General features: G+C 31.4%; 2 protein-coding genes across 4 annotated transcripts in view; one reads left to right on the top strand and one right to left on the bottom strand.

Annotated features, from left to right (window-relative positions):
• Window positions 1–371, bottom strand: part of LOC106072945 (uncharacterized) — a 33,348-nt gene extending 32,977 nt beyond the window's left edge. The window contains exon 1 of the mRNA XM_013233406.2: window positions 229–371. The gene's annotated coding sequence lies outside the window, so the exon portion shown is untranslated. The remainder of the gene's footprint in view (window positions 1–228) is intronic.
• Window positions 40–16,016, top strand: LOC106072944 (histone-lysine N-methyltransferase KMT5B-like). 3 transcript variants are annotated; one of them, XM_013233405.2, is made up of 8 exons: window positions 40–88; window positions 1,858–2,001; window positions 3,987–4,149; window positions 4,392–4,504; window positions 5,402–5,588; window positions 6,019–6,155; window positions 6,692–6,846; window positions 7,980–16,016. In XM_013233405.2, exons 2-8 carry the CDS (start codon window positions 1,865–1,867, stop codon window positions 9,773–9,775), a joined length of 2,688 nt encoding a protein of 895 aa, XP_013088859.2. In that variant the 5' UTR covers window positions 40–88; window positions 1,858–1,864; the 3' UTR covers window positions 9,776–16,016. The 3 variants fall into 3 exon arrangements, with proteins under 3 accessions (XP_013088859.2, XP_055899785.1, XP_013088858.2); XM_056043810.1 differs by lacking the exon at window positions 40–88 and adding an exon at window positions 593–701; XM_013233404.2 differs by lacking the exon at window positions 40–88 and adding an exon at window positions 667–750.
• Window positions 16,017–17,302: the final 1,286 nt, after the last annotated feature.

Raw genomic sequence — 17,302 nt, 5'->3', positions numbered from 1 at the left:
TTTCCATAGCGATTTACTACACGTTTGTTTTGGGTTGTGCAGCAGTCCAAAAATTGAGGCTATTAATTGTAATAACGATACAACTAAGGTAAAAATAACAAACTATTTTCCGCTAAGATATTGCATGCTCAACATATTTGAAACTGTGTAAATTCAAAACTTATTTAATAGTCTTTAGAGATTAAAACATTTAATTAGCATATTTTCTCATTATTTTTATTAGCCTACCGTTAACACCAGTCAATATAGTTATAATAAATGCCTAGAAAATAGACCTAGTCTAGCTAGACTAAGACTTTCTAGTCAGTCAGTAGTCTTGGGGTTCATTCATTCAAATCTTCCGGCATTCGAAACAAAGAGTAGACTCTAATGTAAATATAGATCTAACTCTAGATCAGTATTTCACGTAATTTTTTGTTAATGAATGATATAAACTAGTCATTTAAAACATATCGGACTGTTATGGCTTAATTTATAATTATGTTATTTAATATATTTGGGAAGTAAAAATAATGATAAATAGTGGTTTGTTTCTGTGCATTGATCTTCATTTTTATTAGATCTAGCAGAGGTCAACAGTCAAAGGTAAAAAGTCTCTGAGTAAAAAAAACACGGATTAGTCCAAGTTTCAGTATAGATCTAGTCTATTACACATCTAGACTAGATTTAGCCTTGTGTACTGACCTGTGTAGTTTTTGGTGGTAACGCTCGTTAGTTACAGTGAAATCTAATGTATTACTAAAGTTAAAAGTAAATCAAGTTTACCACAAGTTGATCTATTAAAATCTATTGCATGACTAAATCTAATCTAGACTGTCTAGTGTCTTAGTCTAGACTAGAGATGATAGATTAGATCTAGATTCTAGCTGATTATTCTAGCTAGTAGATCAAGTAGATGTAGAATGTAGTTTCTATATTATTTTATTATTTAGACTAGTATCTAGTATGATAGATCTACTTTAAATCTACTAGATGTCAAGAGTGAAGATGTAGATTGGATCTATAATAATTATATTTATTTTATTAATTTAATTAAGACTAAGTCTATATTCTATATACTAATACTAATAACTACTATATAATATATAGTCTATTATTATAGTCTAAGTCTAGTAAAGTCAGTTGTCTCTAGTAGTAGATTTATAATCTATAAATTATATATAATAAATACAATAATTTATTCAATAATATATACTTACTTAGGTTAGTAACTTATATATACTAATGTAGTGAGTTGAGTGTAGGTAGGCTCTAACTCAATCTGCTACTAGGCTAGATTATACTAGCTAGCTAGATTTACAGATTAATCTACTCTAAGACTCTATAATAGTCTAGTCTATATCGCTAATAATAATATCTAGGTCTAGTCCTACTCACTTGAATATCTATAAGGATCTATAAATATCTATAGTCTATAGTCTATAGACTGTACTAAGTCTAAGTATACCCGGTAAAATAAAGTCTGTCTTATAGACATGTAGTCTTTTTTTTTTTTTTAGATCTAGATTCTAGAATTAATATCTACAGTATAGTATGTCTAGATCAATATTTTATTATGACTTTTGGCTATGTCTCCAGTATAGAATCGACTATCTAGTCTACCTCTAATACTAATAAGTAAAGAAGTCTATAACTACATCTACTCTTGTATTTACAGTAAAAAAATTAGCTTACCTGCTTCTAAAAAACTTCGTCAATTAGGTGTAGACTTGTTATATCTAGTTTTAGCCAGTATTCTAAGTTGTAACTCATTATTACATTTACAGTGTTACTTTATTTTAGTTATGGGCTTATTACCTGGAATAGTATATTACCCTACAACTACTATGCATCTTGTTGAAATTGTCTATTGTATAGATATAGCATGGCTTCTGGCGGAGGATCTCGCTTTGTCCCTGCCACTGGAATGACTTCAGCAGAACTGTGCGACTATGATGATTTATGCACAGCGTTGGTACTGGATTCCTACTTGGGATTTATGACTCATAAAATGAATACAAGGTTCAGTAATTTTTTTTTATTTTTTTTTTTTGCCATTTATATGTGCATGCATTTTTAAAACAATGTTGAAGCTAAAAATATATTTAAAAAAACTTTTTGACTATTTAAATGCTAATTCTCTTTCATTCACTTTTGCGATCCTTTTATATGCATGAAAGGAATTTCAAATCAACTTTTTTTTAGCTTTACAATATATTATATATATATATATATTCCAACCAATGTACAGATTGCTAATGTACTATTCAGCAAGTATCTATGATTTTCAATCATGGCTACTAATTAAGTCACTGAAAGATTCCAAATAAAAAACACTTAGCTTCCTGTTAAATGAATCAAGATTGATTTGTCAAGATAATATTTTTTTTTGTTAACATTATTCACTCATGGACATAAATTATTAAGTCTTTTATAATATTGATATAAAAAAAATAACTCGAATGTTGATTATTCAGTGGTTTAAACTAAGATCATTATTGGAAATCACTACATAACTTTAGAAAAAAGGAATACATGTAGACTTCATTTCTAAAGAAAAAAAATGCATTTATGATTTTGAGTTTTTATTAATATCTTGTAGTCACGGCCTTGATTGCAAAAAAAATTTTTTAAATTATCATTCTTGAAATGTCCTGCACTGTGCTACAATAGCTTGTTCAGGCCTGGACAGCCTCCACCACAGGGAAGTGCGGTCAGTATGCCTCATGCGTTCACAGACTAAGCTGTCTTTTTGGGACTTGTCCCAGCACTCAAACCACTTTTCCTTTTCTATTTTTGGATTGTTGCAAGAGGATGATGAAAACTCACAACCTGCTTGGTCGGCTTTATATCTCTAATTTAAAAACAAAAATAGTTCAACTAAACTAAAATAATTAATACAGCTTTGACAATTTCGCTGAGTATTTTAGGAGCAAAACATTAGAAAATATCAGCCATTACCTTTTAATGTACATAGCAAACTTTAATATACATTTAAATTTCTTTATGTAATAATAATTTATTTATTTTTTCACAAAGATTTTACAACAGAAAAGAAAATTGTTTCAACGATTTGCATGTATAAATTAAAAAATTCTAAATTCAATTGACTGTAATGCCAAACTGGGACTCGGCCACTTAATGAGGTTGTGACCAAATATCTCATGCGCTTTGCAGGACATGTCCTCCGACAAAAAACACTATGCATACCAAAAGTTGCAATGACATAGAGGCTAGTATGAGGAAAGTGCAAACAGGGACGTCCTCATATAACTTGATGCCACACTTTAATGGAGGACATCAGAGAGGGGAACATCAGGTGGGAAGAGGTTTCAGACATTTGCCAGTGTCAGAACTTTATGGAGACTGCTTGTCACCTAATGCACCAAATGGAACTTTTATCATGAGTTGTTCTTTTCTGGCAATTGATTAATGAGAAACACAATTTATTATAGAACTTACCAATGAATTGGTCAAATGATAATCTTGATGTGTGGCAGTAATGCCCTCTGGCTGGCAACAAACCAATTCTTAGGTGAGTTCATTTGTGTCCAAGCTCAAGAGGTGTGGTGGCTGAGTGGTAAATCGCTTGGCTTCCAAGCCTGGGGTTTTGGGTTTGAATCCTTGTGAAGACTGGGATTTTTAATTACAGGATCTTTAGGGCACCTCTGAGTCCACCCAGATTTAATGGGTAACTGACATTAGTGAAGGTGAAAAGTGAAGGCAGTTGGTCGTTATGCTGGCCACATGACACCCTGCTTGTTAACTGTTGACCTAATAAACAGATAACCTTTACGCCAAACTGCCATATAGATCACAAGGTTTTATTTTGAGCTGTCACCACTCCATCTTCAGATATTCTTATAGGGGATATTGATATTAATTTTCAACTGTCTTTATTATATGTTTCAATTTAAATGTTAAAACTATTAGTACCATGATTCAAAATAATTTGCTTGTGTGCATTAGAGACATGTCATTTTTTTTTTCCATGCTTTATCTTACAGATTTAAACCTTTGAGTAATTCTGAGCAGCTGAAGAAACTTGTTGAGGCCTTTATTGATAACAGGAAATATGAGTCAACATTTCAAGCTCTGATAAAAGTGGACCATGCTCGTACTGCTCCTTATTGTAGAACAAAACATCAAATGAAGCTTCTGAAAGAACATGTGAGTGAATTTTGTTATTTCGCCTTCTACGTGTTTATTTATATATACTCTGAAAACACTTTCCTTAGGATTAAAATTTCTTATGGGCACAACATGGCCTAAAGTGTGCCGATGTGCTAAAACCCAAAATACAAATACATTAAAATTTCTTACCACTTTTATGGCCATACTAAACCTGTTGTACTGGTAAGTCAGCCAATAATGAAAAAAATAATTCTGTTTTTATTCTCTTCATATTTTAGACCTATAGATACCTTCAAGCGTTTGACTACACCTCAGGATTTAAAGTCCTTCCTTGCTACAGATATTCTATGGAAGGCCGGATAGGTGGACGCATTTGCTCTACAAAACAATGGTACCATGTTAACCTTTAATGTCAAAGCACATTTTTGTTTGCATTGTGTGTAGTTAGAGCAGTCATTCTTAAATCATTACATATGCATGTCCTTGTCTGACAAAACATGGCCTTTATTTCACTTTAATCTGATGGGTCAAGTCGTAAGCATGCTAATTATTAAAAGTAGTACAGTATCAAAAAATTAAAATAGCTTTTATACTTTTGCCCATTAGCCAAATTTATTAGCTTAAATCAATTTATTGACTATATAACTTGAGCTGGGTAAAAGAGCAACATTGGTACTGCTCATGTTAGTAAAGCAAATAAATTTACCCTAAAACTGGTCTAAGGGGAACCTTGAACAGGAGATACAGACAATTTTATTTTTTATTAATATCTATTTTTTATAAGTTACAGGCAGAAAAAAACAACAACATTGTAAACAAAAATTTTTTGTAAAGGATTATTTATCTCTCAGGTGCTTGGATATAGCACTGATTGCCTGGGGGATAAAAATACTGCTGCCGGGGTGAACAACTGTAGAGAAAAATATGATATACATATAAGAAACCTTGCTGGACTAAAGTAAAAACTACTGATATTTGGGCCACAAGGCTATCAGCAGCTACAAACATAAACTAAAAGCTCATTTTGTGTTGTTTGTATTCATGAAGGCCTTGTGACCCAAATGTCTTTTTTTTTTTTTTTTTTTTTTTTTTTACTAAGGCCTAGAGTTCACTATATGTATGTCTTTTGTATTTTTCTTTCCTTGGACAAGGGTCCTTTAAAGCCTTAATCTTTATTAAATTATATAAATGTACCAAAACCCCAAAATATCATTGATTTGAAATGCAACGCAAACTTATAAATCAGAATCTGCAAGTCATTAATGCATTGCTAATCATATTTCTGCAGGCACAAGAATGACAAGATAGAGATGCTGGTTGGGTGTATAGCAGAGCTTACACCAGAAGAAGAATCTCAACTATTGAAGCCTGGAGAAAATGATTTTAGTGTTATGTATTCTTGTAGAAAAAACTGTGCCCAGCTGTGGCTGGGACCAGCTTCTTTCATCAATCATGACTGCAGACCTAATTGCAAAGTAAAAACTTTTTTTTTTTTTTTTTTTTTTTTTTTTTTTTTTTACAAAAAAATTATCCCAGTGAATGCTTCAATCCTTTAAATAAAATAGAAATAATAATGTAAGCTTATAAATAACAGTTTGATTTAAGGTTTTATTTTTCTGTATGAAATGAAAAACAAACAAAAAACTGAGACTTTTAGGCAAATAATGTTTAAGAAAGAAAAGTCGTGGCAAAAAGTAGTCCACAAAAGAAATTGGACCACAGCGGCACACTGAACATGTTAAAAGCATGAAGAATGTACTATATTTAAGCTATTTTTTAAAAAATATATATTTATATATGTTTAGTATAATGTACACAAATTGTATTCATTCAGACTTTTTAGTACATATGTCTTTAAGGCACAACGTAAAGGTTTTTATTGTGTGTTTTTTGTTTTTTTTTCAGTTTGTCTCAACTGGAAGGGACACAGCGTGTGTGAAGGTTCTGCGAGACATACAACCTAATGAGGAGATCACTTGCTTCTATGGAGAGGATTTCTTTGGCGACAATAACAGTTCCTGTGAATGTGTTACTTGTGAAAGGTCAGAAGAATGAGCTTTTCTTTCAGGGATAAGCAAAACCAGTTCAGTATTCCTGTTACAGTTTGGGGGTGTGGTGGCAGAGTAGTAAAGCGAATGTCTTCCAACATAAGGGGTCTCGAGTTCATCACCTAGTGAAGACTGGCATTTGATTTGGGATTTTTAGGATGCCCTTGAGTACACTCAATTGTAATGGGTACCTGACTTGCGTTGGAGAAGTAAAGGTGGTTGGTTGTTGTTCTGGCCACATGACACCATCAATAACCCTCTGCTAAACAGAGTAGCTTTACAGCATCTATCCCTATAGATTAGAAGGGTTACTTTTTTTTTTTTTTAATACTTTTGGTACCTGAAGCAAAACATTTAAATTGTAGAAAAAAAATATTTTTTTTTAACTTTTCTAAAGAAATATTAAATGGTAGTTTTTATCTTTCCAACTTTGCTCTGTTATAATATGAATTAATCTAAAAAACTAACACTGAAACATCTAGTAAATCAAATTTTCTACTTCTTATGTGCTTCTGCTTTATTTCAAACAGGCGTAAAATGGGAGCATTCAGGCCGCAGAAACCTGTAAACTTGTCCTCTCAAAAGGGCTATTGCTTCCGTGATACAGATGATCGCATTAATAGACTCAAGGATAAACCACCTGAAAAGCAGCCAGATTTCTCAGGAGTTGTCCTTACACCAAACGGTTTGTCAATTTAAAAAAAAAATAATCTATTTCATTTTAAATATTAGATTTATTTGGACAAAGCCTTTATCAGCTGGGGACTGTTCTATTAGCTAATTGTGCTTGTTTCGGCAGTTACATTTCTATGGGAAGAAAATACATCTATTGTATTATTTTTTAGATAAATTAATATGTTACTGACCACACCTGGTATTGTCAGCCAAATGTGACCTCCTTCAGCTGCCAAACAACTATGGATCATTTAATGGAAATAAGATGAATTCCTGAGCATTGTCCGTGGTCAGAATGATGTCACCTACACAGCAGTTTCTCCCTCTCCCTTTCAGCACTGTGCTGCAAGCTGCCTAAGGGTCACCAGCTTCTAATTGTTCCTCAGGGTTGATTCCCAAAGGCTTTCTGATATTTGGGGATAGATGCAAGGAAGCTGAACTTTGAATTCAGATTTCCTTCTCCTAGGTTGGTAGCCAGCCAAGACTAACAAGCCCCTACTGACCTAAGCTTACTTATTTAGATGTCAGTTATTCGTCTTTGCCCCTTCTTCTGTTAGTGATAGCAGTTCCACAGAACTGAATATCTGAGCCACATGTGAAGGCCAGGAGTTGGACTAGTTGTCAGGGATTATTTGAGACGCATGCCATTGGAAGCACTTTATAGGTGGTAGAGTGCTTATTTCCAATACCACTTTCTGCAATGACAACCTTACAGAAGCATGTCAGCCTAATATAGAATGGCATAACGAAAAAATGAATTCTTAACAGATGGGGGGCGGACTAAAGCATTTTTTTCACTATTATTGTCCTAGATTACTCTTTCATTTTGTTCTCAAATCAGATCTGGATCAAATATTTAGAGTTATATTTTTAAATTTAGTTATATTTTCATATTTGTTTGCTAACACTTAAAATATGCATTTTAATGTAAAGTTATTGTTTTCTTTGTTTTTTTGTTTTTTTTTTTTTTTGGAGATTAAAAAAAAACAAACCTTTTTTTCTATGGTTAATTAAAAAAAAATATTTTTTTTTTCATTTTATATCATATCTTGGTATTTTTTGATCTCCATTATTCTTGAGGCATTTACCTAAGTTTCATTCACCTTCTGTTGTGTTTAGAAGAAAATTGATTTTTATTTCCAGAATCATGGGATAACAGAGCCAAGAATATAGAATCTCAGTCCCATCTCCTGACACCAGCAGAATTGAAGAAGCGAGGAATCACCAGATACGATGCCGAAATAATTATTTCCAATGGTCTGCCCTTGCCAGACCCATCGGCTAAAGGTTATAGTGCAGCCAGCCTGTGCAGTTCAGATACCAAATATTTACGCAGCTCCACCATCACCAATATTAAATATGAAACAGAGAAATCAAAGCCTTTGTCTGATGACTTACATTTCAGATCAACCAGAAAAAATATTCGTCAGGGAAAAGTCGGTCGTCGAAAAATAATGAGCTATATAAGTGAACATACAAAGGAAACTAGTAATATAAAGCAGGAACCACCAGATATAGGTTATGATTGTATAGACCAAATAAATTCTTTGACTACAATATCTAAAAAGGAGAAAGCCGTAGACTATTCTAATGTACTGAATAAGCAGATGAAAATGGACATGAGCTGTGACCCCTCAGTGGATGATGGTTGTGAATACACTGATGCTGAGCTTCAGAGTCATAATCTTTCAGATTTCTTGGACAATTCACCTTCCTTGAAGAAACATCATGAAAAAAAGTGCAATGAATTACTAAACCATTCTAGATTAAAAGAACAATGGACAAATGAGTCCCTGAACTGTAGTCTGCCTCCATTATTACCTTTAGAAAGTCACTCATCATCACAAAAGAACAAGGATATTTTCTCTTCTAGTTTGAAACCATCCCCCATTCCCGTTCGGCAAAGCCCACGCTTGCGGAGTGGCCAGCAGCAAAAGCCGTTTGCAAACCAGAAAGCCTATATTTCTGGCAAACATGAAAGAGCTGTTAACCTGGCTAAAGAATTAAATTCCCTTGTTGCCAAGGCATCAACTTTTGCCCAGCGTTTATCAGATCTTGTTTTGGAAACAAGTCTAACTGATGGCAGTCAAACATACCAAGATCCACCTATACTAGAACCAGAGGCGCCAATAATCTCTCCCTCTGTTTCCAGGCGTTCATCAGAAGACAGCATGGATAACATATTTTCAAATATATTAGAAAAAGCTGCACCTGAGTTGGGGTTGTCTCATCGCAGGTCAAAGTCTGTTGATGAAGAAATCACTAAAAGTAGCCTCTGCAAATCACTTGAATTTCTTAGTCATTCAAAAAGTAGACAGGACTTCCTACAACCAGAAGGGTTTAGATATCGCCGAACAAACAGCACTGATGAATTTGGCAAACCACCACTGTTGCTTAAAGATCAGTATGATCTAGGTCAGTCAGAAATCAAAGCTAGAGATGATCTTCATCCTATGAGCAATCATATCTTTTCTGGTCGTTATCGCAGGGGAGATGATCTGTATTCACTGAGAAATAATGTGGATAAAACTGACGAAAACAAATCCAAAAGTCGAAAAGGCAGGCAGCCTAAAATCATTTTTAGAATGAAAAGAGATCCTGAGCTAAAGAAACAGATACGCGCAGAGAGTGCTCAGTGCCCGAATTCTAATCTTCAGTTCAAGTGGGATGACGACAGTGATGGGGATCCAGGTTTCTCTCCCTCTCGAAGTCACAAAACAGCTGGGCAAAGTAGCAGTTCTACGGGTGGAAAAAATGTGTTAGATGCTTTAGGAGTGAAAAGAGGTCGCTCGCCTGCATGTTTCTTAGAAGACTCAGATGGGCAGCCCCATAAAGAAGCTCCTCACAAAAAAGTTCGAAAAGTGCGTCTGAAAATGATAGACACATCTTTGCACTTTGATCTTGTGTCACCATCTGCAAGTCCAACCAAAATATCTTAACTAGGCAGGATTTTAGCAAATTTTGAAAAAAATATTTTATAATGATAAATCTGTGGCTTAAATGAATATGGCATAGCATATTTTCAGACTTTTTAAGTTCACATAAATGGCTCTTAGACAAGCTGGTAACATACAGCCCTTAACATGACTTGATTGCTTATATTTCATATGTAATATATATATATATATTTTAAGTGATATAAAAACAATAGGAGCTCAATAAACAAGTAGATCAGATTAATCTAAATTAAAAAAAAGAAGAAGAAGAAAATAATTGGATATAGGTAGAATCAAAAACATTTTTCTGGCACAAGTAAAGAAAGCCGAGCCAATGGCACATTTTTCTTTTTTAAATAAACCTGACCAAAGGCAGAAAAAAAATAATTTTAAGCTGACATAGAAAAGAACAAGAGGTGCTTATTACCTACATAGCCAAAGAAACAACACACAAATTTAGGGAGAGTAGAAAGATTGAAATATAATGATCATGACTTTCATGTATTGTCTTCATTGATATAAATGGCATTCCCCCCATCCCTACTTTCTCTCATTTAATGATACAACACTTAAAAGACAATATATTATTGTTTTTAGTGTTATGTTTTAACATTGATAAACATTTTTAACAAACGATTTTTAGATAAATTATAACTTAATATTTTTAACCTTTTTCTTTTTTTTTTTTTTTTTTTGTAAAAACTATATATACATTTGTTTTGTAAGATGATTTTCTTACCATATGTGGTGCTTGTTTGTACATTTGTAAAGAAATTATCATATTTCAAGACTATATTATTTTTTGTGCTTAGGCTGAATGTATTAGTTCAATGTCATTGGTGATACTATTTATGTTATTCAAATAATACTCACCTTTTCTGTTTCAAAAAAAGTAAATAAAAATTTTAAACCTTAATAGCACTTATTCTTATTGTACAGTCCTCTGTCCTAGATGCACTGAATAAAAAAAAAATTTATTACATTTATTAGGATTTCAGTTATTTAGTTAGTTTTTAATGAAAAAGGAGATATAAAGACATTAGTAGATTGAAAGCTAAAATATGAAGAAAAAAAAAGAGTAATTTTTACATTGTTTGGTATTTTAGGGGGGGGGGGGGGGGTTCTCACTCCAATCTTAAGCTAACAGTTGTATTTCAATATATTTTTGCCTTTTCTAAAATCTGTTTTACTTAAATTGTTTAGATAATAATTAAAGCAAATTGGCTGTTAATTCATAATTTCTTACAGTTCTTGATTTTTTTTTTGTTGACAGTTACAATATTTTTGTTTTGAAAAGTGCTCTCTGCATCAACTTTTAAAGTTATCCTTCTAGCTCAAAGACTATATTATTTAGTGTTCATCTAGGTCAGTGATTCTCAAAGTGACTTGTCATCCCCAATTTTATATAAAAAAAAAAAAAAAGGTCAGACCAAGATGCCCCTCATTATTCACAAAATGTAGAAGCAAATAATTTTTTAATATCTTTTTAATATTCTTTACATTTTAGTTAAGTAAAATCATTAATGAATAGTAAAAGAAATCTCAAGAAAATTTTTTTCTAGAACAAGTCATAAATTGAATGGCAGTATTGAATCAAGAGTTCTATTTACTATTTTTGTTGTAAATGAAATTTTCAAAATGTTTCAACTTGAAATATTTTAGTTCCTCATATTTTCTGAAAAATTCCTTCAATGTTTATTTTCAATGACAGAGTAACAACCTGTCCTCTAAATTTGATGCAATGTATTAAAGACTTTTTTTTTTTACTTTTACATTATGATATATATTGATACAACTCAAGAAAAGACAACAAAAAGTAATTTTCATAACTAGATTCAAATACTTTTTGATCAGACCTATTCTTCAAAATAATTGCTATCTCATATTGAATATTATTTAAATTACACAATAGTAGTTACATCTCTAAATATTGAATAAAGCCCATCTTTACAATTTCCAATCAATGTATGAAGGTATATATTTTTAAAAACTTCTTCGAATGTTATAACTGACTTAAACTGGCTGATTACTCCAGTGTGTTTTATTTGATACTTGAAAAACCATAACATACTCAATAAGGAGTGTTTGTAAAACCAGGCAATGAAGGACAAGTATTTTTCTCTTTTCAGTGACTTTTTTTTGGTCAGTGATGAAATAACACAAAAAAAAAAGATTATTTATTTTTATTGTACTTTAAGCGCAGTTAATTTAGTTATTGTTATAGTCTATATTTTTATTATACTTTAAGCGCAGTTAATTTAGTTATTTTTTATAGTCTATATCAATGCTTTCCATCCTCCTCCTTGAGAGGGAACACAAAGTTTGTTTGTTTTTAAACATTTCTATTAAAGACTCCCGTCACTTTCAATATTTCAAATCCAAAAAATTATTGTAGCTCTGAAAATGACAATAACCAGTGGTCAATGAAGATCTAATTCACTAAGTGTATGAATTGGTCAAGAGAAGGAAAGAATGACAGTTAGACTATAAATTGTAAAAGTAAAAAAGTAAATAAAAAAAAAAGCTCTTTAGTATATGCTTGAGGTTACCAATAGAAGATCTATATATTTATACCACCTGTTGTTATCTAAGCATAGAGAACATTTAATACAAATTCAGCTGAATATCGGGAAATAATATTGAGTTTCAAATTTTGTCTAGCATATTGTGTGTGTGTGTTTGGTAACACATAATAGATGTTTTTTTCTTAAAGAGCTTGTCTGTGATTATGTTTTTTTTTTAATAATTTTTTTCTTGTTGTTTTTGTTAGTATTCTTGACTTGCAACTGTTTTAAGTAATTGTCAATTATCCTACAAAAAATGTGTGCAAACTGAAACAAGTAAATGGGTTTGCTTTTAAGCTTCTTAGTGTGATGCTCTAAAATCATTTGAGTTCATTCTTCTCATCATGACACTCACCTATTTATGTAGCCCAGACCTTAAGATTTTATAACAAAATGCTGTCATTTTATGATTTCCTGATTGTTTTTTTTTTTACTAAAACAGCTTGACAATTTTGAACTAGAAAATATTTGTATATATCAGTCTCCATATCTTTCAGCTTATAAGACACATCAAACCTTAGCTTTTAAAGAGGATTATTTAAATTATTTTGAAATGTTTCTTTTTTTTTTTATTAAAGGTGGCCCAAAATGTATTTTTAAAAATCATAATTTGTATTTTCTAAACTTTTCTGTTTCGACATAAATGTAGACTATTTTTCAGAAAGAAAATAGTACTGAAACAATAACACACTTTTATGGATTTGAATCACTCCTGTGCCTATCCATAGTGTATGTCATTTGGCTCATTTGTTGTATTACAAAAAGCCATGGATTTTCCAAGTGACACAGGAATTCAAAAAGTGTCTTATGATCTGAAAATATGGTTATTGTTAGTGATTATCTTTGTAAAGAAATTTTTAGATACTCTTGCCTTTGTTTTCTGTTGATGTCATTGGAATTTATTGTAACATTTTGTCACATTTTCCAATAGTTTATTTGCATGTCTTTTGAAACAAATGCCATTCATTTTTGTAGAGCTCTTTGCTAAGGCTTTTTTATTTCTATTAACAAAATATTTCTTCATCTTGTTGGATGCCATGTGTGTAACATGCCATTTCTTGATTGTTTTCATATTAGAAGTGCTTATGACAAATTCAACTTTTAATGCTTGTGACGCCCTGTTTCAGATATGATATTAACTGCCCTTACATTCTCATTTTAAAATTCTTATTAGCTTACAAAGTGAAACCTGGACGGGTAATTTGAAAAGGTCTCTAACGATTTTTCCCAAAATTTGAAATTTTGTTTATATCTTTTTGGAAAAAAGAATTTAGCTAATTGGCTTCATTAGTCAAAACTCTGGTTTGACAATTATAATTTTTCAAAAGATTATCATCTTAAAATTTGCCATTTTGAACATGCTTTCAGTGGATATTGCCACAATCAACTCAAATGTTTTTTTGTATTTTGAACATGTTTCAGTGGGTATTCCCGTTCTCGAATTAATAATGTTTCTTTGTACTCAGTAAAAGTAAAGAGTAAAATAAATAGACGTTCATGTACAGTCTTAGGTAGAAGTGAGCTGAACTGTAATAGAAGAAATGTCTTGCGCAAGCCCACTAGAATGACTACTTGCAGTGTTAGAGAATTATTCGAAATAAAATGAGAAATTATTAGGGAAGAATTATTTAAAAAACAACTTTTTTTATGTAACCTGTTTATTCGTACATGCCTATGGCAGCAGTCTACTTCTAATGTATGGTGGTTAGTGTGACTTGAATGACTGGAGCCAGCTTAGTTTCTAGCTACTGTCGTTAACATGTTCTTCTACGACCATTTCTTGTAGAAATTGATGAGAAATTTTGTTTTCTATTATTTCTTGCGATGTAAATGTCTCTGCTGATGTTAAGTCTTCATTTATACTCTTTAAATTTGTCATAAATTTAATTTATGGATTTATTAATTTAATAAAAAGATCTAGTTGTTGTTTTTTTTTTAAAGGTCATCTGTTTGTGTAGGTCTTGTGGGGACAACTAAATGAAAACATTTACTTTTCCTAGCTGAGGTCAGGTACCCATTTGGAGGTGTTAAGATTTCAGTCGTTTTGGTTGGAAGCTGAACATTGTACCACTTGTCCACCCCACCATCTAAAGTCATGATGTCACAACCTTTAATTCTTTTAATGAATCGGTAAAAAAATGTTTAAATAATAATTTTACACTGATTTTCACTTTAGTTTCTCAGAGTATCTTTGACAGGAGTCATGCTTTGTACTCCGCTCAATGATGGCTCTACTGCAGTCTTGTATCAAGTGACTGTTCATTATTCACTTTTCAGGTCCATGCAGATTCGCCTTATTTTTTTCTACTCTTCTGCTTTCTCTCTGTACTGTGTATCTTTTAGGAGAACCTTGGCAGAGGCATTGAATGTTATAGTTCGTCTAAAATGGCTCTTACAAGAAAAAAACAACTACATGTATTCTTAAACATTATACATTTAGGCATTTTCTCATTAAAACTATATGCAATAAGTTAAAAATTCTTACGTAAGTTTACCTTACATTTTGTCATAGGAATACATATATTTAAAATTAGGTTTATATTCTTCCCTAGTGCCATTAGACTAGAACATGGGATGGGTTGCTTGAATCAGCTAGGAATACCAATGACTTAGCAAAGTTAAAGTTTCTAATTGACATGCATGACTAGATTAACACATGGAAAGGATTAGGATGTGATTTTTGTTTTTTGAAGGAACATGTCTAATTTTTAAAATATAAACATACATATTTCGATTATTTCTGTATATTGTGGGATAACAATTTGTCAATGTAGTTATTGTAAGTGTGAATATATATTGCTATTAGTTTCTGGGTTGTCTTGAGTTGATGTGTGCCTCATACCATGTTTTATTCCCCTGTGATCATCATGATACTGAATCTGTATTGAAACGAATGTTAATTTTAAATATTTCACTAACAAGCAGCATTGATATTATTCTTGTTATTTCACATGCCATTTTTTTTTTTGTTTGGAAGAAAAAGGGGAGGGGGGGGGGATAATTTTATTTTATTATAGTTGTTGTTTTCCTGTCTGTTCTCAAGAATTTTTTAATTTTTTGACAATGTTGTTATGAAAGAAAAATGTGAAGTTATCAACTGTTTTATTGACAGTACAGAAGGTGCGCAAGATTGGATGCCTTGGTGTTTGGTAGTGCTGTAGCCATTTTGTAAAATTCTGTGTTGTTTATAAGGAAAACTTTGCATTTTCTTTAAAAATAGACCAGGCAGAAAGAATGCATTATGTCACCATTATATCAATAAGAACAAGCAGTGGAAAGAGGGAGATAAGATTGAACTATATGTGGAAACTTTAGTGCTGAAACAAATTATTCATTAACATGATTTGTAACATAATATAGCAGCATTAGGGTACAATAGTTATTGAAAGATCAAGAAACATTGATAGACAGACATTATTGAAGGAAATTTTAAGGTTGTATCAGATGAAATTTGAAATAAAATCTACATATGTGAAAGTCTTGAGCCTAAAGAAGTAAATGTACTTCTAATTCTTCAATTACATGAGAAGTAGTTTACACTTTTATTTATTGAATTCTAATACTTTCATTTCTTTTTCTAGTTTTGTAAATCTGGTGTTGTAGACACATATTTTATTTATTTATAATTTCTTTTGTGACATTAAAAATACTAGACTGTAAAATAAAATCCATAATGTTTATCTGTTTTAATTTGTAAGTTCTTTTTCTTTCTGTGGCTTGTTTCCATTTTTCTATTTTTATTTTACATGCTTCTTGTGTTGATTTAAAATGGAAGAGTAATGGTCTTATTGCATTTATCTTTTTCCTTTTTATTTCTGGTACTATTTAAAAAAAACACAAAAAAAAACAACAACTGAACAACAGTACTTCATTTTTTAGGTTCTTACACAATAAAAAACATCATTTATGAATATATTTATGCGTTTTAACCACTGACAAGATATATTGATATATTATAGTATTTTAAAAGTGGAAGGATTTGGTTACACGAACTGTCGCAGCACCCCTTCGATAAAAAATTTAAAGGGCAGATGAGAGAGAGAGAGATATACTATTTTGTATGAAAATATGAAATAGGTCTTCTGAATTCCCTTGATATGATAAAAATATTTAAAAACCTACAAATAAGTACTACTTGTTTTATTCATGATAAACCTGTTACCTGAAAAATTATAAGAGAATCCCCATATTGATATCAAACAAAACATTAAGGTTTATTTAAAGAAATTTTTTACAAATCGAACAAGAACATAAAACTAAAATGTTATTTAACTTTGGTTAGGCCAATATAAGAATATGCATCCTTTGTTTGGGACCCTTAACCAGAGAAAACATAAAGAAACTAGAAAAGACGCAAAATGGAGCCGTGAGATTCATAACAAACGAATATTCACATTTGATTAGAGTATAATAACACTTTTATTAAAATCACTAAATTATTGGACCCTATAGAATTGATTGCTTAAAAAATAAAGTAGCATTAATAAATAAAACACTGAACCGTTATGATGTACAAAAACAAAACCCAATAAAATACTCAGACACAAAGATAAAGGCACATTCCTTGTTCCATATGCTAGGACAAATTTATACAAATGTTCCTTAATTCATAGTGCTATTAGAGCATGGAATGGGTTGCCTGAGCCAGCCAGGAAAACTCATGAAAACATTAAGAAACTGAAACAGACACCAAATGGAGCATTGAGATTCATAACAAACGAATATTCACATTTGACTAGAGTAAAATCACTAACTTAGAAAGCCTTCAGGATAGAAGACTCAAAAGTAAAGTATCAATTATACATAAAACGCTGAACCATAATTTTCAAATACAAAAAAAAACAACAAATCTAATAAAATACTCAAAAAGACATAGAGATAAATTCAGCCAATTTAAGTCATTGATTAACATGCAAGACTAAATGAATTACGCGTAGGACGTAAACATCTTTTTTTGAAGTAACGT

The sequence above is a fragment of the Biomphalaria glabrata genome, chromosome 10, assembly GCF_947242115.1.
Source record: "Biomphalaria glabrata chromosome 10, xgBioGlab47.1, whole genome shotgun sequence".
Classification (NCBI taxonomy): Eukaryota; Metazoa; Mollusca; class Gastropoda; family Planorbidae; genus Biomphalaria; species Biomphalaria glabrata.
This window is presented reverse-complemented; position numbering and strand designations above follow the sequence as displayed.

Bases quoted from the DNA above. Each gene is read 5' to 3' on its own strand.
- LOC106072944 (XM_013233405.2), top strand. From the start codon at position 1,865: ATGGCTTCTGGCGGAGGATCTCGCTTTGTCCCTGCCACTGGAATGACT. The intron at 5,589-6,018 runs GTAAAAACTTTT...TTTTTTTTTCAG, and splicing joins ACTGCAGACCTAATTGCAAA to TTTGTCTCAACTGGAAGGGA. The intron at 6,156-6,691 runs GTCAGAAGAATG...TATTTCAAACAG, and splicing joins GAATGTGTTACTTGTGAAAG to GCGTAAAATGGGAGCATTCA.